General features: G+C 34.6%; 1 protein-coding gene across 7 annotated transcripts in view; it reads right to left on the bottom strand.

The window, feature by feature from the left end:
• Positions 1–8,132: 8,132 nt before the first annotated feature.
• ADAD1 (adenosine deaminase domain containing 1) overlaps positions 8,133–22,541 on the bottom strand; it is a 52,070-nt gene continuing 37,661 nt past the window's right edge. For 6 of the 7 annotated variants that reach the window (XM_033215174.1, XM_033215175.1, XM_033215179.1 and 3 more), the window contains exons 10-12: positions 22,239–22,476; positions 16,825–16,954; positions 8,142–8,299 (exon numbers count right to left, since the gene is read on the bottom strand). In XM_033215174.1, the coding sequence (XP_033071065.1) occupies positions 8,186–8,299; positions 16,825–16,954; positions 22,239–22,476 (482 nt within the window). In that variant the 3' untranslated portion in view covers positions 8,142–8,185. Of the gene's footprint in view, positions 8,300–16,824; positions 16,955–22,238; positions 22,477–22,541 lie in introns of all 7 variants that reach the window. The other variant, XM_033215177.1, reaches the window with a different exon arrangement.

The following is a 22,541-nucleotide window of genomic DNA, read 5'->3' as shown; positions in this document are numbered from 1 at the left end:
AGTGTTGGTGAGGATGTAGAAAATTAGAATCCTTGTGCATCGCTTGTAGGAATACAATATGGTGCGGCCACTGTGGAAATCAGTTTGGCAGTTCCTCAAAAAGTTAAACAGAATTACCATATGATTCAGCAATTCTACTCCTAGGTATATTGCCAAAAGAAATGAGAGACTTAAAGAGATACTTGCACACTCATGTTCATAGCAGCAAGATTGCCAATAACCAAGGGGTAGAAACAACCCAAATGTCCAACAGATGAACTTTTAAACAACAAAAGTGCAGTGTATAGATACCATAAAATATTATTCAGCTTTAAAAGAGGATGAAAGTTCTGACACATGCTACAAACATGGATGAACCTTGAAAACATCATGCTAGGTAAAATAAGCCAGACACACAAAAGTACAAATATTATATGATTCCACTTAAGTGAGTTATGTAGAACAAGCAAATCTATAAAACATTCAATAGACCGGAACGTCCAAGGGGCCTGGGGAAATAAGGAATGGGGAGTTATTTTCAATGGGTACAAAGTTTCTTTTTGGGATGATGAAAAACTTCTGGAAATGGAGAACACAGTGCAGTAAAACATTGTGAATTTACTTAATAGTACAGAATTATACACAAAAATGGTTAAAACAGTAAATTTTATGTCACATATATTTTATCACAATATAAAATGCATGAATGTTCAATGTAGCTGTATTTATAATAAACTGAAAACAACTCAAACGTCCCTACATGGGTGAAAGGAAAAATAAACTGCAGTAATGTATATAACAGAATACTATTCAGTAATGAAAAGGGGCAACTATGATACAGACAACTTGGAATGAGCTCCAGATTATTATACTGAGTCAAAGCCAATTTCCAAAGGTTATATGATTTCATTTATATAATATGGAATCTCAGCAACAAAAATATATTGAGAGAACAGATCAGTGGGTTAGGGGACAGAATTTGACTACAAAGGAGCAGCATGACAGAGTTAGTTTGTGGTGATGAAACAATTCTGTACTTTGTGGTGGTAATTTTTCAAATCTACATATAGGAAAATATTTCATAAAACTATACACATAAAAAACGAATGAATGCAAAAACTGGTGAAACCTGAGTAGGGTCTGTGGTCTTGTGAGTAATATTGTGTTATGTCAATTTATTGGTTTTGATAATATAATTATGTAGCACCTTTGAAGGAAGCTGAGTGGTGGGTATACAGGACCTCTCTGCAACTTCTTATGAGCCTCTATTTCAGAATAAAACATTTTTTAAAATTCTGAGATAAAAATAATTCCTTTACTTAAAAAAGCACACATTAAAATTGGTATCATATACATTCTTAATATTCCAGGAAGTTTTTGATTTTGCAAAATACGAGTTGGCTGGGTGCAGTGGCTCATGCCTGTAATCTCAGCACTTTGGGAGGCCGAGGTGGGTGGATCCCCTGAGGTCACGAGTTCAAGACCAGTCTAGCCAACGTGGCGAAACCCCATCTCTACTAAAAATACAAAAATTAGGTGTGATGACAGGCACCTATAATCCCAGCTACTCAGGAGGCTGAGGCAGGTAGAATCACTTGAACCCAGGAGGCAGAGGTTGCAGTGAGCCAAGATCGTGCCATTACACTCCAGTGTGGGTGACAGAGTGAGACTCTGTCTCAAAAAATAAAAAAAAAAATTTAAAAAAAGGAAGAAATAAACAAGTCATTTTAGTGCACAGTTATACAGGATGACCACTCATTAAAAATTTAGCAGTAAATGATCAAAGAAGACAACTCGTTTGTAAGAGAATATATCTAAAGAACCCAGAAATGCTCTGCATTTCTGTAGCAGTAAATTTAGATGTTTCTAGACATGAAAAATAGCTGGTTTTGTTTTTGTTTTGAGACAGGGTCTCACTCTGTCACCCAGGCTGGAGTACAGTGGCCAGATCGTGGTTCACTGCAGCCTTGACCTCCTGGGCTCAAGTGATCCTCTCTCCTCAGCCAACTGAGTAGCTGAGACTATTAGCATGCACCACCACGTGCAGGTAATTAAAAAATATTTTTTGGTAGAGATGTGGTCGCACCATGTTGCCTCAGTTAGTCTCAAACTCTTGAGCTCAAAGGATTCTTCCACCTTGATCTGTCAAAACGCTAGGATTACAGGCATGAGCCACCACACCTGGCTTGTACTTTCACTCTTGAGGAAAATAAAAATTTATACAGTTTTCAATACGTAAATGTTAACTAACTTTTATAGGAAAGTAATTGCCTGGGAGGCAATAAATAAATAAACAAATTTACGATTTTGTTAACAGTGCTAAGACATGTAAAAATGAATGTGATAAGAGAATATAGCATAGCATGACATAGTATATGAGAGTTCAGAGGCAAAAGAGAGATTTAAGAGCAGGAGATTTCAAAGATAATTTCATGGAGAAATTCTATTTCAGCTGCCCTAGAAAGGAGAGAAATTGGATAAAGATGAAGTGGAAATGTTTGGTCTTGCTAAGCTAAGGGGAGAACATAAGTAAAGAGAATACAGAGGAAATCCATGATATATTCAAGAAACATAGAATTATCTAAATTGATTGAAGAATATAATATTGTTAAAGAAGCAGGAAGTTGTAAATAGATTGCTTGTGTAGAGTCCAAAAAATAAATAATAATAATGGAATTTCCTATTGTGCAGAACACTACAGATGCCATGAAATTTTTTCAGTTCTCAAATTCTAGTAAACTTTGACAGATTCAGGGCTAAAATATTCAAAGTCTGACTTGAAGTACTATCAAACTGTACTCTAAAATATCTTTCTACTAATGAAACAATTTGACAAACAGTTGATGGAAAAAAGTTACAAAGCATTAACATTTTGAACAAGTACCCAAAGATATAGCTTAAAAATTTATAAAGTCATCTGTCCAAACAAGTTACATATTAAAATGTTACTACAATAATGAATTCCCTTTACATTACAGTCAATGTGCAAAGCAAGACTCTGACAAGTATATTAACGCATGTAGAAAAATCAAAACTTCATTCTCAGGAAATCATTCATTTTAAAATTATAAATGCCAACACCAACCTATGAATAGTACACCTTTTCACTTCTACCATCATATAACAAATGAAAATTACAGTTTCCATGAAAACAGAAAGTAATCCAGACTTAGAACACCATAGAGAAAGGCAACTCAGGCTCAGCAGAAATTTTAACACTAGAAACACGAATATTATTTCCAGGAACTAATAATGTTTTGGTAACCAGGATGTTCCTGAACAGTGTAACTGTTAAGCTAAATAAAACTAAATATTTCTGACATCTATTGTAACATAAGAAGTAACAGAATACTTTTACTTTAACTTAATTTATAGGATGCTATGAGGATCAAAAGGTTCTGAAAAGGAAATTTGCATGCTTCCTGTTTTACTTAACAATATTCTTTCTTCTTTCTCACATCAAAGAACAATTACCTTTATCTAGGAACCATCAATTTCAGCTCATTGTCAAAGACAAAGTTGCATTTGGAAGTCACAGTGTTCTTTCACTATTGTTTTAAAGCTTGAAGATGGTCACATTAAGGTTGATTGATGGGGATCATCAATATTTTCAAAGTATTTATACCTATCTCATGTGCATATTATACTCAAGTTATTTTTCACAAGCTCCATCTAATGCCCCTTGGAATAATTCTGTCATATCACTTCACCTCATGTGCAAAATAAAATACAGTCGACCCTTGAACAACATAGGTTTGAACTGAGCTGGTCCACTTAACACGTTTTTCCAACCAAATACGAATGAAAAACACAGTATTTTAGAGATACAAAACCTACCTATAGAGAGAGCCAACTTATGTAGGTTCCACAGGGCTGACTGCAGGATTTGAGACTGTGAATTCTGCTATATGCAGAAGTGGGAGTGTGTGCTAGAATCAAACAATACCGCTGGTATACTGGGGGATGACTGCATGTATATATCTAAAAATACCTTCTGCTTAAAACACTGTAAAACAGATATAACTAAATGTCTGTTCTATCTTTTATAGGCACTACCTCACTACATGGTTAAGACCATCATATTTTTCATTTAGAAGTTTAAGGCAATACTTTCTAATCATACTTACGTATGCCATATCACAGATAAGAAAATGGCATTGCACAGTGTAAACAACAGGCTGCCTGAGGCCAGAGTTAACTGTCCAGGGCTCTAGCTGTCTCAGGACTCATACACCTATCAAAGGCTAAAAAACCCACTATCAATCTCCATTCATAAGCCATCATTCATGCCTATTTTAACTATTGTACTATTTCTACTAATGATTTGAGTTCAACGGGGGATAAGGTGGAAGAGAGTATGACAAAATATAGGCCAGGGTTAAATTTCTATGAACTCTCACTGAAAATGCCCTGAACATAAACTGCCCATTACTCAGTGTAACTGCTTTACTTCTACTCAATTCTTCTCTTTACTCTTATTTCCCTCATTTTAGCTTCAGCCATTTCAGTAATATATTCGTATCACTCTATATTCTCTATAACCCCACTGACCCAATTACAGCTGGGTCAATTCTCCGACCTGGCTAACATCTACTATGACCCAAAACAAGTTGTAAAAATCACATTAGGTGGCTCCACTATAAAATCATGCATGTACATGAAATCTCCGTAATCTTTTTACTTTTTTTTTTTTAGACTGAGTTTCGCTCTTATTGCCCAAGCTGTAGTGCAATGATGTAATCCCGGCTCACTGCAACCTCCGCCTCCCAGGTTCAAGCGATTCTCCTGCCTCAGCCTCCCGAGTAGCTGGGATTACAGGCACGTGCCACCAGCCTGGCTAATTTTTGGCATTTTTAGTAGAAACGGGGTTTCACCATGTTAGCCAGGCTCGTCTTGAACTCCTGACCTCAGGTGATCCGCCCACCTCAGCCTCCCAAAGTGCTGGGATTACAGGCGTGAGCCACCGCGCCTGGCCGAAATCTCCATAATCTTTAAACATTTAAAACATCCTAACCATATTATTCTCGTCACCAAACTGCTAGAAAAAGAATGCAGACACTGCCTACAACTTCTCATCTTCCATTCCTCAATGATGGCCAATCTCAATTCTAATACGACTTTTTATTATTATTCTGTAGGGTGGTATTTTTCAAAGTGTGGACTAAGTATCACCTGTATCAAACCACCTGCAATAACTTGTCAAAATGCAGATTTGCGACCTTTCCCTAGATTTGTTCAGACTATCTGGTTGCTTCTCTCGAGCAGCCAGGTTTGGGAACTGCTGTTTTAGACACCAGTGAACTCATTGTTGCCAAATCCAAAAGTTTTTTTTTTGTAGTTCTCATTCTCCTTGACCCCTCTGCAGCACTTAAGAATGTTGATTTTATTCTTGAAATTTCTCTTTGTGCTATCCTTACTCTCCACTTACCTGTCAAAGAACTCCATGTTTCCCTATTTTTCTGAATCCAATATATGAGTGTTCCTTGAGGTTCTAGCCCTGTTCCTCTTTGTATTCTCCCTGAAGAAGCAAACATCTTTTCTCACAACTTCAATAACTACCGCTAACTATCTGCATAATCTTTCCAAACGACTGATTCCCAACCTTTTACTAAAGGTCCAAAACTTCCTTAAGGTCTCCGTTACCACATTTCTTATTGCTATATATATCCAAGTAGCCATCTTATTGCCATCTTTAAAATGTCAAAACTTCAAATCTTTTCAGAAAAATCATATTCCATTCTTGACTTCTCTACTTGTAGTAGTAATGGTACCTCCAGTCACCCGGCTCAAAGTCATGGAGTCACCTTTGTCTTGTCCATCTCCTTTGTTTCATATATTCTGTTTTCATTGCCTAGCATCCCATCATTACTTGAATTTATCTTCTTTATAAATGGTAACAATCCTGGTTTGGGTCATCATTATTTCTTACGTAGGTTGTTATCATGGCCTCCTAAATTTCCAGTCTTCTCTTCTCTAATCTCGAACACAATTCCTCTCTAATCTTTATTATTTCCAGATATAATGCATTTTCTCTCCCATTTCAGCTTACCAAATTTTACCCATCCTTCAATGTTTGCCTCAGATCACCTTAGAGCTAAAAGGGGGCTTAAACTTAGATACAAGCAATTTAGCGGTTTTTGAACAATTTTAAAAGTGGAAGTTTACAAGTCTGAATTTAGAAGTTTGGTTTTCTTCAAGCAAACTATCTTGCAGAACTTCAATATATAACATGTGAGAGATGAAAAGCACAGCTGTTTTTGATGAAGGGCAGCCTGGAGCCCTTCCCACAAAGAATGAAAATCATTAGTTTAAACTTCATCCTTGCAAAGATAAAGAACTGAAGAGAGATTAAATGATTCACAGTAGTCTCAGCCATAAAAGCAAATGCTGGGCTTCACGTCCATTTCCTGACTTTCTACTAAATGACTGCCTTCTACTCCATGCCATCTCCTTTATCCTTTATGAAGTCTCTCTTGATATCCCTTATCTAGACAAAATATTTCCCTTCTCGAAACCAAAACACCACATATAATTGAATGTACATAGTATACAGAGGCAGCGACTACATGTTGAATAAATGAGTGGTACTTAGTAGATTTTGTCTGTAAAACAGTTGGGCATTTTTATCTTCCCCTTAAAACTGCAAATTTCGTGAGGAAACAAATTGTCTTTTACTGATCCTCATGGCAATGCCTAACTCTGGGCCTTTTAATAATGAGGCAGAACTTTCAGACACAAATAAAAGTACTTTCCCACATTTTGTAAGTGCCAGCTAAAAGCAAAATAGTTATGAATGGAAGAGCCAAGAGAAGGTGAAAGATCTTGTATTTTCAAAGGCAAGTTTACTATCAAGGAGAAGTGAAATAATAGAAGGCTGAATATTTGCTATGAAAAGAAACAGCCCTGCAAAGAAAATAAAAATATTGAACAGGGAAATAGCAGTTGCAGAAATAAGCAATAAATACTATGTAACTAACTGAAATGGAATTTATTAATATTGTGTTTATTTTAATCCACATGAAACTGCCCGTATTTTGATCCCCTTTTAATCCACCAAAAAGGCAACTTCACATGATTCAACCTATTATCAGTAGAGTTTAGATTACTGAAAGATGTCTTTCCAGCATGACTTCACCTTTCATCAACTAAATTCTACCATACTTTTAGAACAGACAAAAACCCAATTTATATACACCTCATTTGTGATTATAACAGTTCATGTGGGGTAGGTGTGAGATTGATAAGTTTAGTAAAGATCTAAGGTAAGGGGGACAAACTCTGAGAACCAATCATGTTTAATATATCTGTGATTGCAAACCAAGGAATAGGATGTAGAAGCTAAAGTATGGGACAAACAATTTCACTAAAGATACTTCTCCTAACTCAAAAGTAAGTAAACTTTCCCTTTCTTTCTTTCTAATCACTGTATAAAGACATACAGGTAAAATGCTAAACAGTCTTTTACTGACTTATAAATTAGAAATCCCTGTTCATCTAAATTATAAATAATGAAATCACATTTGGTACAGATAGATCTTGTAGAACAGCTGAAAATGGGCAATCATATTTAATGTACATATGACACTCCTCTATTAATAGAGTAACTACTTTATCAAACTATTCCTTAACATGGTTAATATTTTTCTACATTTATATGTGCAGTTTGCATTCATGAACTCCTTTAACATGAGAGCTGATGTTTTAGGTATTGTTTCTTTACTAACACCTAGCATGGTGACTGGCAAATATTAGGCAGTCAAATGTCTGTTGAATTCATCAATGAGTATGAATCATTATTTTTATTCTTGACCCCTAATATTTAATTTTTAAAAAACTGAGTGAGATGCCAGGATACAATATTGAATATGGTAGCCACAGGGACAGCTTTAAAGCAAAAACTTAAAAGGAAATCTGTATTAAACTACAAAAAGGAAAATGGCTTTACAGTATCTATCAAAATAAATACAAAATGGCTACATATTCAAATAGGTAAGTCCTTTTCCAAGAAAATGAAAAAGTAAAAAGCCCTAATGTTTCAATGTAATTTGGCAGGAATATTTAGAAATTTTCAGCAATTACTGCACATTGCTATTGTTAAAGACTCTGATTCTGAAAGTTGAAAACCACCAATATTTTAAAAACACTTTTACTAGTCAAAACATACCAAACAATACAAGATTTTTAATGTGACAATGGATTGCCTATTTCACATGTTAAATTGCTCTATGCAGGGAGATTTCACAATCCAGGATCCATAGCCATGTTGTTGTAAGTAGGATTTCAACTTACATTTAGCTTCTTGATAGGAGGCAGACATACACTAGAGAAGAAAAAAAAAATGAATTATAGAAAGCAGGCAGCAATTAACTTCTGAAAAGTAGCCCCAATATTGCTTCTTTAGCTTGAAATTTTAAAAAGTTAATGAAAGTCTTTTTAAATTCCTATATTTTAATATTTTTGAAGCTAAAAAATTTCCTTCCCAACACTCCTAAAAAGCAATTCTTTTTTTTTTTTTTCTCAGAGCCAAGGTCTTGCTCTGTCATACAGGCTGGAGTATGGTGGCATGATCACTGAATTCCTGGGCTCAAGCCATCTTCCAGCCTCAGCCTCCGGAGTAGCTAGGACTACAGGCATGCACCACCATGCCCCACTATTTTTTTTTTATCTTTTGTAGAGACAGGGTCTTGCATGTTGCCCACGCTGGTCTTGAACTCCGGGCCTTAAGTGGTCCTCCACCTTGGCCTCCCAAACCTCTGGTAGTATAGGCATGAGCTACCACACCTGGCCAGTTTTCCTTCTTCTTCTTTTTTTTAACATTTTAAAAGATTAATCATTCTCATTGAAGAAAATTTGAAAAACAGACAAAATATAAAGAAGGAAACAAAAATTATCGGTAATCACAAAACTCCATGGTGGTAGATAAAACTAATGGTGGTAGATAGCCACCATTAATATTTTGGCGAATTTTCATTTTTTATAAATGAAAATATAAATTAATTTTTAACAAGCTGGTTTTATTGAGATATAATTTACATACCATGAAATTCATTCATTGTTAAGAATATTGTTTGGTGTTTTTTAATGAATTCATAGAGGTATGTAAATATCAGCATAGTCCAGTTGTGAAACAAATCTCTCACCTCTAAAAAGTTCCACTGTACTCACCTGCAGTCCCGGTGCCAGGCCCAGCCCTAAACCCAGACAACCACGAATCTACTTGCTGTCTCTAGAGTTTTACTTTTTCTAAAAAATTCATATAAATTAACACAATAAGGATCCTGTTGTGTCAGGCTTCTTTTAGTTAGCATAAAGTTTTCCAGTTCATTTAGCTTGTTTCATGTATCAGTAGCTTGTTCTTTTTTATTGCTGACCAATATTCCATTGTAGGGGTATAATATTTCATTGCAGGGGTATAACACATTTTGTTTATGTATGCACCAGCTGATTAACATTTGAATTGCTTCCAGTTTTTGGCTTTTCTGAATAATGCTGTTATAAACATGCACGTAAATACCAGTGGAATTGCTGATCACACATTTACCATCTTAAGAAAATGCCAAACTGTTTTCCAAAGCGGCATTTTCTCATAGTCTGTAGTTTGTATTTTCATTTCCTTAATGATGAATTTTGAAAAGCAAGTATTCTATTTTGGAGTCAAATGATCAATTTTCTTCTTTTATGGGTTATACTTTTGGTATCATATCTAAGAAATCGTTCCCTAATAATGTAAATATTTTCTCATATTTTATTTGAAAGTTTTATAGTTTTAGCTCTTAGAGTTAGATCTAAAGTCCACTTTGAGTTAATTTTTGTGTATGATTGACATAAAGATCTAAGTTAATTTTTTGTTTTACCCACTTATATCCCACCATTTTAGCATTATTTGTTGAAAAATGATTCTCCCATAGAATTGGTACTTTTGTACAAAAACAATTGATCATATGTGTATAGGTTTATTTCTGTTCCACTGATCTATATGTCTATTATATCAATACATTGTCTTAATTACTATAGCCTTATTGTAAGTTTTGAAACTAGGTAAGTTTTCCAACTTGGTTCTTTTTCAAAATTCTTTTGGCTCTTAAATGTCCTTTGGATTGCGCTGGGCACGGTGGCTCATGCCTATAATCCCAGCACTTTGGCGGGTAGAGTACTTGGGGTCAGAAGTTTGAGACCAGCCTGGCCAACATGGTGAAACCCCATCTCTATCAAAAATACAAAAAATTAGCTTGGCGTGGTGGCAGGCACCTGTAATGCCAGCTACTCAGGAGGCTGAGACAGGAGAATCACTTGAACCTGGAAGGCGGAGGTTGCAGTGAGCCGAGATCATGCCATCACACTCCAGCCTGGGTGACAGAGCAAGACTCTGCCTCAAAAAAATAAAAAAAAGTCCTTTGGATTTCCATATCAATTTCACAATCAGCTTGTCAATTTCTACACAAAAGCCTGCTGGAAGTTTAATTTTGCTTTGAAGCTATAAATTAATTTGGAGAGAAGTGACATCCTAACAATACTGTTTTCCAGTGCATTATGATGGTACATCTCTCCATTTACTTGGGTCTCCTTTAATTTCTCTATGTTTCATCATTTCCAGTGTACAGGTCTTGCATTTCTTTTAAATTTATTCCTCTGTGTTTACACACGAACACACACACACACACACAAAAGTACACATTTGGTGCTACTGTGGATGAAGCTGCTTTCTCAATTTTTTGAGCATTCATTCCTTGTATAGAAACAATTTATTTTTCTACATTGCTCTTACATCTTGTGACCTTGCTAAAGTCACATATGATCCAGTTGTTTGTTTTTGGTAGTTGCCAAAGAATATTTTACCTACAAGATATAATTTAGGAAAAAAATAATTTCTTCATCCTTTACAGTATAGGTACATTTTTACCTCTTTTTCTTGCCTTGCTGCACTGGCTAGGACCTACAGAACAGTGTTGAATACAAGTGCTGAGAGCACACATTCTTGCCTTCTTCCCCAATCTTGAGTAGGGAAAGGAGTTATTCAGTCTTTTAACTATTAAGCAGAATGTCAATGGTAGGCTCTTCATTGATGCCCTTTATGAAGGTGAGGAAGTTCACTTCTATTCCTTGTTTGTTCAGTGTTTTTATTGTGAATGGGTGCTGGACTTTGTCAAATGCATTTTGTACATCTTTTGAGATAATTATACAAATTTTAAACTTGAATTTATTCATATGGTGTGTTACATAAAGTAATTTTTGATCTCAAATCAACCTTGCATTACTGGTATAAACCTTCTTGGTTGTGGAGTATAATCCTTTTTGTATGTTGCTGGATTTGGTTTGTCAATATCTTGCTAAGGATTTTCACATTTATTTTCATGAGAGAGATTGGTTTGTAGTTTTCATTTCTTGTAATGTTTTCTGGCCCACTTTTGGTATCAGGGTAACACTGGACTTGTAAAATGAGTAGAGAAGCATTTTCTCCTCCATTTTCTGAAAGAGTTTTTGTAGGATTTGTATTATAGTTTGCTTATATGTTTGACAGAATTCATCAGTGAAGTCATACATGTGTCTGAGATTTTCTTTAGGAAAATAATTTAATTAGTAATTCGATCTCTTAAGTTTTATTTGGATATTCTATTTTTGAGTCAGTTTTTATGATTTGTGTCTTTCTAGGAATATGTCCATTTCATCTAACTTGTTTGTTGACAAACAATTGTTCATAATCCCTTATAATAATTTTAAGCTTCTTAAGGTCTGTAGTGATGACCCTTTTTTTTAAATTCCAAATTTTGATAATTTCTGTTATGTTATTTTTTCTTGGTTAATGTAGCTAAAGGATTACCAAGTTTAATTTTTTAATGAACCAAATTTAGATTTTTTCCTATTTTTTTTCTATTTTCAATTTTACTGATTTCTATTCTGATTCATTACATTTTATTATTTCCTTCCTTCTACTTACTTTGGTTCTGATTTGCTCTTCTTCCCGCTTCTTGACCTGGAAGCTCAAATAACTGATTTTAAGATTCTTTTCTAATATAAGCATTTAAAGCTATACATGTCTAAGTACTGATTTATATAGTTATTCCTTGGTATCCATGGGGAATTGGTTCCAGGACCCTCTAGAAATACCAAAATCTACAGAAGCTCAAGTCCCTTATAAAAATTGCATGGTATTTGCATATAACCTAGGGACATTCTCTCATATTCGTTGAATCATCCCTAGATTATTTATAATATCTAATACAATATAAATTCAATGTAAATAGTTGTTATACTGTATTTTATTTGTATTATTTTTATTTTTGTATTTGTTTTTTAAACTTTACCTTCCTCCCTCCCCCAAATATTTTCGATCCATAGTTGGTTGAATCTGAGAATGCATAACTTATGGCTACAAATGGCCACCTGTGTTCCATAAATTTTAATATATCACATTTCACTTTCACTTAGTTCAAGGTATTTCTTAGTTTTCCTAATAATTTTTTTCTTGAACCATGAGTTATTTGGAGGCAAGATAACTTCCAAATATACAGCAGTTTCCCATATTTCATTCTGTCCTTGATTTCTAATTTAATTCCATAGTGGTTAGAACATACTTGGCATGATTTTAATCCTCTTAAGATTACTGAGACTTGCTTTATGACCCTATGCTGAAGAATGCTCCATGTGGGCTTGAAAAGAACATACATTCTACTATTGTGTAGAGTGTTTTCTACAGGTCAGTGAGTTTTGATTAGTTGGTAGTGTTTATCCTATATTTTTATCGATTTTCTGTGGAGTTGTTCTATCAATTACTGACAAAGGAGAATTAAAACTAACTACAGTTGCTGAATTGTCTATTTTACTTCACAACTCTGTCAGATTTTGCTTGTATATTTTAGGGCTTTGTTGTTACACCCACATACACGTATCTTTGTAATGTACTGACCTTTTTACCACTGTAAGATGTTGCTCTTTGTCTCCAGCAATATTTCTCCTCTTCATGTATATTTAATATTAATATAAATATTCCAGCTGTCTTATTATTTATATTATAGGTCTTCTTTCATCCTTATAACTTGCAATTTATTTGAGACTGAATTTAAAATGTGTCTATTGCAGACAGCATATATTTGAATCAGGCTTTTTTTAAACCCAGTCTGACAATCTGTCATTTGACTGGAACAATTAGTCTACTTTATTGTAATTATTGATATGGTGAATTTATATTGCCATTTTACTATTTATTTCTCACATCTTATGTCTTTTTACAATTTCTCTTTTTCCTTACTGTCCTACAGTTTAAGAAAAATGTTTTACTGAACTATTTTAATCCTTCTGTTGGTATTTTATCAATAGTTTTTCATTTATTTTCTTCATGGCTACATTAGGAATTACAATATACCTCTTTACCTTACATATTTGATTTCAGATTCATACTGGCTTATGGTAAAACAGCAACTTTATTTCAATATAGAGCCATTTCTTACCAAATCCTTTGTTATATTATCATATATATTGTATCTATGTTATAAACTCAACAACACAGTGTTGTTTTAAACAACTTTTTAAAAAGAAAATAAGAGCAAATATATAGACATGCACATATACATACTCATAGGTCTCATGTTTATCCACACAATTATCATTTTCAGTATTTACTATTCCTTCCTGTGGATTTGCTATCATCTGGTACAATTTTTTCCAAGCTTCAAGGACTTTCTTTGGAATTCCAATTAGGGAAGTACTGCTAACAACACATTTTCTTAACATTAGTTTAACCTGTGAATGCTCTTATTTTGCTTTTATTTCTGAAGGATTATTTTCCTGGATACAGAATCCTTGGTTGCCAGGAGTTTTCCTTCAGCACCCTGAACCTGCCATTATACTGCCCTTTGGGCCTCCACTGTTTCTTTTATAACAGCTTTGTTAAGATATAATTCACAAGTCACAAAATTTACCCTTTTAAAGTGTACAATTCAGCTTTCAGTGTATTCACTAATTTGTGCAGCCATCACCATTAATTTTAGAACTTCTCCATCAACCCAGAAAGAACTTTGTATCTATTAGCAGTCACTCCTGATTCTTCCTCCTCTAGCGCCTGAAAACCACTATTTTCTGTCTCTATGAATTTGTCTATAATAGACATTTAATATAAATCAAACCACATGATATGGGGCCTACGCATTCTTTCACTTGACATAATATCTTATTGCATCTGGGCTCTCAATTATATTTCATTGTCTACATGCCAGTACCACACAGTCTTGATTACTGTAGTTTTATAGAAAGTTTTGAAATTAAGAACTATGGGCCAGGCGCGGTGGCTCAAGCCTGTAATCCCAGCACTTTGGGAGGCCGAGACGGGCGGATCACGAGGTCAGGAGATCAAGACCATCCTGGCTAACACGGTGAAACCCCGTCTCTACTAAAAAATACAAAAAAACTAGCCAGGCGAGGTGGTGGGCGTCTGTAGTCCCAGCTACTCGGGAGGCTGAGGCAGGAGAATGGCGTAAACCTGGGAGGTGGAGCTTGCAGTGAGCTGAGATCCGGCCACTGCACTCCAGCCTGGGCGACAGAGCGAGACTCCGTCTCAAAAAAAAAAAAAAAGAAAAAAAAAAAAGAAAGTAAGAACTATGTATCTTTCAACTTTTTTTTTTCAATTTTTTTTTTTTTTTTGGCTATTTTGGGTTGGCCTCCACTGTTGCTAATAAGAAATCAATGCATTAAGCCTTCGTAAAATTTCTACCATCTTCTGATCAACTTGTATGTGGAAGGGAATGTACTGAATGTTACAGTCAGCTATCAAGTATCCCTTCGCTTATACTCTTTGATGGGCTTTCTTGGATATTCCCTGCACATGAGCGTAGTTTTTCAGTCAGCCAGGGAAATATGAAGAATCTACCTCAGCCCTTTCAGGGCTCTCTCATTTTCCAGATCTCCTTGTTAACTTACTAGTTGGCCTACCACTTGCCTCCAACCAGGACGGCAACCTTGGGCCAGCAAAGTTACCAGTTTTCCCCATTCTATTTCCTACCAAGTTTGGCATTTAAGCCAACAAAACTGCAAACTTTCATTCTCCTGTCCCAAATCAAGTATACCTCCTCTGAAAGCAAAGCTGCTGCTTTTGGTGGCAGCCTCACTGGGTCAAAAAACTACAGTTCTTGCCATTCAAACCAGCAGAAAGGAAGAAAATGAGAATGAGAAAAGAATGAGAAAAATGAATGACAAAAGCCCTGGGCAAGAAAGCCACATACTCCTGTAATTCTTGCTCAAAAAAATAGCAGTTTTTCTTTCTTTCTTTCTTTTTTTTTTTTTTTTAAGAGAGATAGGGTCTTGCTTTGTCCCCCAGGCTGAAGTGCAGTGGTGTGATTATAGCTCACAGCAGCCTTGAACTCTTGGGCTCAAGTGATCCTCTCACCTCAGCCTCCCAAGTAGCTAGGAGTAAAGCTGTGGGCCACCATGTCGGCTAATAATAAGAGTTTGTGAGGAATACACACCTTTGAATGTTTTTTCTGTCTTCTGTTAATGTCCAGGGTTGTGAAAGGTTGTGTTTCACAATTTTGTCTGGTTTTCTACTTGTTTTTATAGCAATTTACAACTTTTTTATGCCACAAAACCAGAAATAGTCTAGATAAGCTTTTATACTTAAAAATGTGTGATTATATATACACACACCTGTAATTAATGTAACTGCCTTACAGGCTGTGACTATACAGGTTGAGCATTAGGTTGGTAAAATTGGTAAAATTAAATGACTTTCATATAATGCTATCTCATTATTGGCATTAGGATAGCAAAGTAATTTACATTTAATATTTAATAATGGTAATCTGGAATTATGTCCATGACGGCCAGGCATGGTGGCTCAAGCCTGTAATCCCTGAACTTTGGGAGGCCGAGGTAGGCGGATCATCTGAGGTGAGGAGTTCGAGACCAGCCTGGCCAACATGGCAAAACCCCGTCTCTACTGAAAGTACAAAAATTAGCCCGGCATGGTGGTGTGCACCTGTAATCTCAGCTACTCAGGAGGCTGAGGCGGGAGAATTGCTTGAACCCCGGAGGCAGAGGTTGCAGTGAGCCAAGATCGTGCCATTGCACTCTAGCCTGGACAACAGAGTGAGACTCCATATCAAAAAAAAAAAAAAAAAAAAGAGAGAGAGATGTTCATGTCATTATCACATAGAAAGAAAAAGTAGATTAAAACATACCATACCCAATATGGTCTTATTTTTAAGCAGACACATGTACAAATACTTATATATGAGAATGAACTGAAATAACATGCTCACATTAAAAGACTGAGTATTAACTTCGAATAGTAAGTGGGATTACAAGTATTAATAATATTTTTTTCTGTATTTTTAAAATGTTTTCAAATTTTTGACTTAAACTTACATTATGTTTATGTAAAAAATATTTTGGAAGAGAGAAAAAGGCTATGTACATTGCCTACTAAATCAAGTTCAAATCAGATGCTGAAATTAAAGTTTTTTCACAACTTTAAAATAGAAAAATTAGTATATCTTAAATAATATATTATTTTAGAATACTTAACATTCTATAGTTAATACAATTAATACCAAATACAGAATAAATTTTATTAATATTTTGTTTCTCTGGTATGACATAGCAGGTTTTGAGTGCTATGTAACTTACACTGTCAGAATAAATATATACCATACTAAAATGGCTACTTTAAATGGCAATACTTATGTACCTATCTAATTTCTGACATGTTCATTTAAAAACCAATTTTACCATTACATGGTAATATCTTATATTCAGGAAGTATTCAACAAACTTTTGCTAAGGAGATTCATTTTAAAACGACCACATTAATGTCTTAAATTTTATTCCTATGATAACTTTATTCCGTTAAGGACTTACCTTGGCTGCATGATATGTACCAGCTTCAAGTAATTCTTTTTTAGCTTCTTTGGCAAGCAGGTTAAACCGACTTAACATTGCAGCCTTACAAAGCCGACTTGCCATTGACATACCACTTTTAAATGGGGAACTAAGGAGAGAGAAATAAAATTTTTTAAAATTTCTTTTTCAGTAATTTATGTTGGCAATTGTACGGATTAAAATCAACATATATCTACAAAGTATTTCTTGATTATTTGCAATATACATAGTGAACTCTTTTTTACACAAGAGGCATTCTTAATATTTACTTTCTGAAGTAAATTTCTTAAATTACATTTTAAATTATTTAGTATTGCATCAAAAATTAATGCAGAAGATAGACCTTGGAACATTTCTATTGTATGAAGCAAAATTAATCTATGATGATACAAATTAAACAGTGGTTCTATAAGGGATTGACTGGAAGTGGGCATGGAAATACTTTCTGCATTTTGACTAGAATGATGGTTACATAGGTGTATGAATATACCAAAATTAATGAAATCGCACAGTCTATTTTGTATTTCACTGCAAGAAGTTTTGGCTCAATAAAAGCGTAACATATACACATAATCTATTTCACAGCCCTTCATATGTGTGTACATTATGTGCATGTAGATGTGTAATTTGAGTTTCTAATGAAAGTGGGTCCACAGATCATGAACCTTTTTGCTACTGTAACTTTCCCCCTTCATTGTATCTTCTCATTAGTTGTTCTTAGGATAGATAACAAAAACAGTCAAAATCCTTCATTTCTCCTAGTTTCCATTTATTTGCAATGTGACTTTTCAGATCCTCACATCAATAGGCATGGCTGATATTCCCTTCCCTTGAATTTTACTCATCTTGTGATTTGTTTTAGCAAACAGAATAGATAGTGTGATAATTCTGAAGCTAGGCCTGGAGATGCCTTGGTTCTTATTTTCTTGGCACTGCTGCCTCTCCCATGTGACCCTGCTAGGACTAGCCTATTAGAGGGTAAGTGAACACAGGGTAAGATCAGCTCAACTGACCTTTAGTTGACCAACAGTTGACCCCAGATGTGTGGGAGAGCCCAAGAAAATTCAGAAAAACCATTCAGCTGACTCAAGAACTTCCAAGTAGTAATAATAAATAGTTGTTTTAAACAACTAAGTTTTGAGGTGGTTTATACATAGCAATAGCTAACATACACTCATGTGTACAAAATCTATTTGATTTCTACATATTAATTTCCCACTATGATACTTTTGTTGCAGTGGTTTTGATAATTTTCTTGATTTTTGGATATAAATACCATCTTCAAAGAGTGATAATTGTTACATAACTCCTTCTTTCCAATATTTTCTCTCTCTCATTTCCCTTGTCCAAATGTATTAATGCCTCCAGCAAAATGTTGAGTAACAGCAGTAACAGTAAATAATGCCTTACTCTGAATGTTAGTGGGAATGCCTCTGACATTTTATCAATCATGATAATATTTTTGGACTAATAAAGATATACTTTATCCTGTAAAAAGATACTACCTAGCTATTCCTTTTTATTGAATATCTTCATCTAGAATAGTTGAAGAGCTAAATTATTTATACACTTTCTTAGAATTTATAAACATCTGGTATTTTCCCTAGATTAATTAATAGAACATATTAATAAGAGTTTCTAGTCTAGTGTTATTTCTATTATGTCACTATCTTTGAATTCCTAGAAAAAATGCCAATTGGTGTTACTGTATAAAATATATTATTGTAATGTGCTGCTAAATTCTGCTCCCTGATCTTTTATATAGCATTTTTTCTTGGATATAAATGAGTTTGGTCTGTAATTTTGTGTGGTGGAGAGGAGGAGCAGCAATTTTTTTTTGTAAACTTTTAAGTTCAGGGGTACATGTGCAGGGTTTTTTTATATAGATAAATGTGTTATAGGGGTTTGTTGTACAGACTATTTCATCACCCAGATATTAAGCCTAGTATGCATTAGTTATTTTTCCTGACCGTCTCCCTCCTCCCACTCTCTACCATCTGAAAGGCCTCAGTGTGTGTTGTTTCCCTCTATGTGTCCATGTGTTCTCGTCTAGCTCCTACTTATAATAGAATATGCGGGATTTGGTATTCTGTTCCCGTGTTCATTTGCTAAGGATAGTGGCCTCCAGCTCCATCCTGCAGAGGACATTGTCTCATTCTTTTTTATGTCTGCATAGTATTCCATGATGTATATGTACCACATTTTCTTTATCCAGTCTATCATTGATGGACATTTGGAATTATTCCATGTCTTTGCTATTGTGAACAGTGCTTCAATGAGCATACGCATGCATGTGTCTTTATAACAGAATGATTTATATTCCTTTGGGTGTATACCCAGTAATGGGATTGCTGGGTCAAATGGTATTTCCATCCTTAGGTCTTTGAGGAATTGCCACACTGTTTTCCACAACGGTTGAACTAATTTACACTTCCACCAACAGTGTATATGTGTTCCTTTGTCTCCACAACCTCACCAGCATGTTTTTTGACTTTTTGATAATAGCCGTTCTGATTGGTGTGAGATAGTATCTCACTGTGGCTTTGATTAGCAATTTTAAAAAATCAGATTTAAGTATCAATCATATACTTGTTTCATAAAAGTATTTGGATGCTTTCCATCTTTTTGGATAGCACTGGAATGATCTGCTTTTTAAAGGTTTAGAAAAAAACCCTCTGAACTACCTCAGAATGGTACTCTGAGGAACAGTTAAGGTGCCTTCTTGGTAACTTTCTCATGAAAATAACATTTATATTTTTCCTCCTTCTATATATAAGTTCTGCAAGTATTGTTTTCCTAGAAATTTATCCATTTCATTCAGGTTTTAAAATATATTTGTGTGGTTACCCAAAATAGCTTATGATCCTCTTGTTTTTACATGAGATTGCTGATTTTCTTATCAGCTTTTTGTAAGTAATTTTGCCTTTTTCTGTTTTTTAAAGCTCTTTTCTTTATATTTCTAAATTATTTCTATCATTTATTGTTATATGCATTTAAGGCTCTGACTTTTCAGTTTTGTTTAAACTGTATAACCTACAAATTCTGATGTGTAATATTTTCAATATCCCTATTTTCTAAATATTCTGCAATCTCAGTTTATATTTCCCCTTTGAGCTAGGAGTCAGAATTTTTCCAGTAAAAGCAGTTCCTAGTATTCCAAGTTTGTTATTCACAGTTTTATCTCATCATAATCAGAGAATATGTCTACATTGCTTCTACTTTTTGGAATTTGTTATTTTCTTTGTGGTTTAACACACAGTCAGCTTTTTGTTAGTGCTCTATAGTTTCTTGAGGACTAGGTACATTTTATATTTTTAAGATGCAGAGTTTAAAGTAATGAAATCTACCTTACTGTTATTTAAAATGGCTATATCCTTGTTTACTGTTTTGTCCACCTGATCTACCATGAACTGAAAGAGGTGAATTGTTGTCTCTACTAGTAGTGTGTTTCTACGTTTCCTTTCCTTGTCTTCTATGATTTCTGCTTTGTGAATGTGGCTATGTCACTTTCTGCTAAACATTCTTCTGTCCTCTGTATGAATTATACTGTTTATATTGCTAAGGTTTGTTGTTGTTGTTGTTGTTGGTCTTACTGTAATGCTTTGAGACTGAATTATACCTTGTCTAATATTTAGACTACACATTCTGGCTTTTTTTTTTTTAAAGATGGAGTCTCGTTTTATTGCTCAGGCTGGAGTGCAATGGTACGATCTCAGCTCACTGAAACCTCTGCCTCCTGGTTTCAAGTGATTCTCCCTGTCTCAGCCTCCCAATTAGCTAGGATTACAGGCACCTGCCACCATGCCCAGCTAATCTTTTGTATTTTTAGTAGAGATGGAGTTTTGCCATATTGGTCAGGCTGGTCTCAAACTCCTGACCTCAGGTGATCTGCCCGCTTTGGCCTCCCAAAGTCTTGGAGTTATGGGCGTGAGCCACTGCACCCAGCCTCTGCTTTCTTTTCATTTGTAATTACTTGGCAAGTATTTGGCCGTAAAAAATGTTAAGCTCATTTTACACAGTTTCATCTTTGTTATGCCATTACTTTATGTTTTCAGTAAATAATTTTTTAATGTCTTTCACAGAAGACCTGTTTGTCTATATATTTATTTGAGTCTGTTATTAAAAGTAAAGCACTTGTTTATGCTGGCCTAAGTCATTTGATAAAAGTGTAATTCATCCTATTTAAAACATCAGTATTATGCTTAACTGAGTTCCTACTAAGAAATGTTTATGGGTTTGTCTGTTGTTTATTTTTTTTTCTTTTTTCTTTTTCCTTTTTGGGATAGGGTCTCGCTCTGTTGCCCAGGCTGGAGTGCAGTGATGTAGTCATAGCTCACTGCAGCCTCAAACTCCTAGGTTCAAGTGATCCTCCTGTCTCAGCCTCCTAAGTAGCTGGAACTCCAGGTATGCATTCCCACTCCTGGTTAATACTTTTTATTTTTTATATAAAAGACTGGGTCTTTTATATAAAAGAGTTCAGATTGGTCTTGAACTCTTGGCTTCAAGCCATGCTCCTGCCTCAGCCTCCCAAACTGCTAGGATTACAAGTATAAGCCTTCTTGACTGCTAAGAAACATTTGTATGTGGTCTTCATTTAAATTTGTCCTTCACAAAGAAAGCAATTTTAAGCATTTAAATTTTTAACAGTATTCACTGCCTCATTACAAATGTATGTTCACACTAAAATAACAGTTTTACTGAATAATCAATGGCAGAGACATTATGAAGAAATGTCTAGAAGGCACAGAGCATCATAGTTAAGAACAAGGGCTTTGAAAATAAAATGTCTGGGTCAGAATCCAAGCTGTGTCATTAACTACTTGGGTAACCTTAGGCAAGATATTCAACCTAGCTTGAGTCTCAGAAACTGTAAAAAAATAAAAAATAAATAAAAATAAAATCACTCAACCTACAGGGTTATTATAAGAAGACAGTATAACACGGCACCATAGTTCTTACATGTAAGAGCACATAAGTAATATTTGGAAGAGTATATAAAAAATATAATTTCTGAGCCCCAGATTCAAAGTCAGATTCAGTAGAAGAAATTGAATTTCTAAAAAATTTACATGATTCTAATACTAAAGGTATTAAATTACAGTTGGAGAAACATAGGTTATGGAGCTAGACTCCTTGGGTTTGAATGGTGACTCTGCCATTTAGTATATATTTCAATAAGCTATATAACTTCTCCACGTCTGTCTTCTCATCAGAAAAAAAATTAAAATATTAAAATTTTTAAATTTAGTACAACACCTGCAACACTTGACTAATGATAATAATTATTGTTCAGAGTTCAATAAATGGTATCCAAAAGAGTTAAAATAAAAACTGCAATAAATGTCTTCTTTTGCTTAAGTAATACATGGTTTAAAGAAATTAGTAATTTTAACCTTTCAGTGATCTTCCCACTCAAGCCATCCACAATCTCCAAAGAAACATCTCCTTGTGCCCAATTCAGACTCAGAAATTTGTATTCCAAGTTCATTTGAAGTGGATATGCAGAGGGTACTAAACTAATATGAGGTCTGTTGACTAAGTAAAACATTGGAAGTTTTGAAGTGAGTGCATCATCAACACGTTGCTTTATAGCGATTTCTAAGCCTCTTGTATCACTGCAATTCCCATCACCTAGAAAGCAAAAAGAAAATACTCAAGTTCAATACTAAAAGACCATTCCAAAAATAAAAATAAAT

Source organism: Trachypithecus francoisi, unplaced genomic scaffold (genome assembly GCF_009764315.1).
Source record: "Trachypithecus francoisi isolate TF-2019V2 unplaced genomic scaffold, Tfra_2.0 Lachesis_group1, whole genome shotgun sequence".
NCBI classification, from domain to species: domain Eukaryota; kingdom Metazoa; phylum Chordata; class Mammalia; order Primates; family Cercopithecidae; genus Trachypithecus; species Trachypithecus francoisi.
Note: the sequence above shows the minus strand (reverse complement) of the source record. Positions and strands in the feature narration are given on the sequence as shown.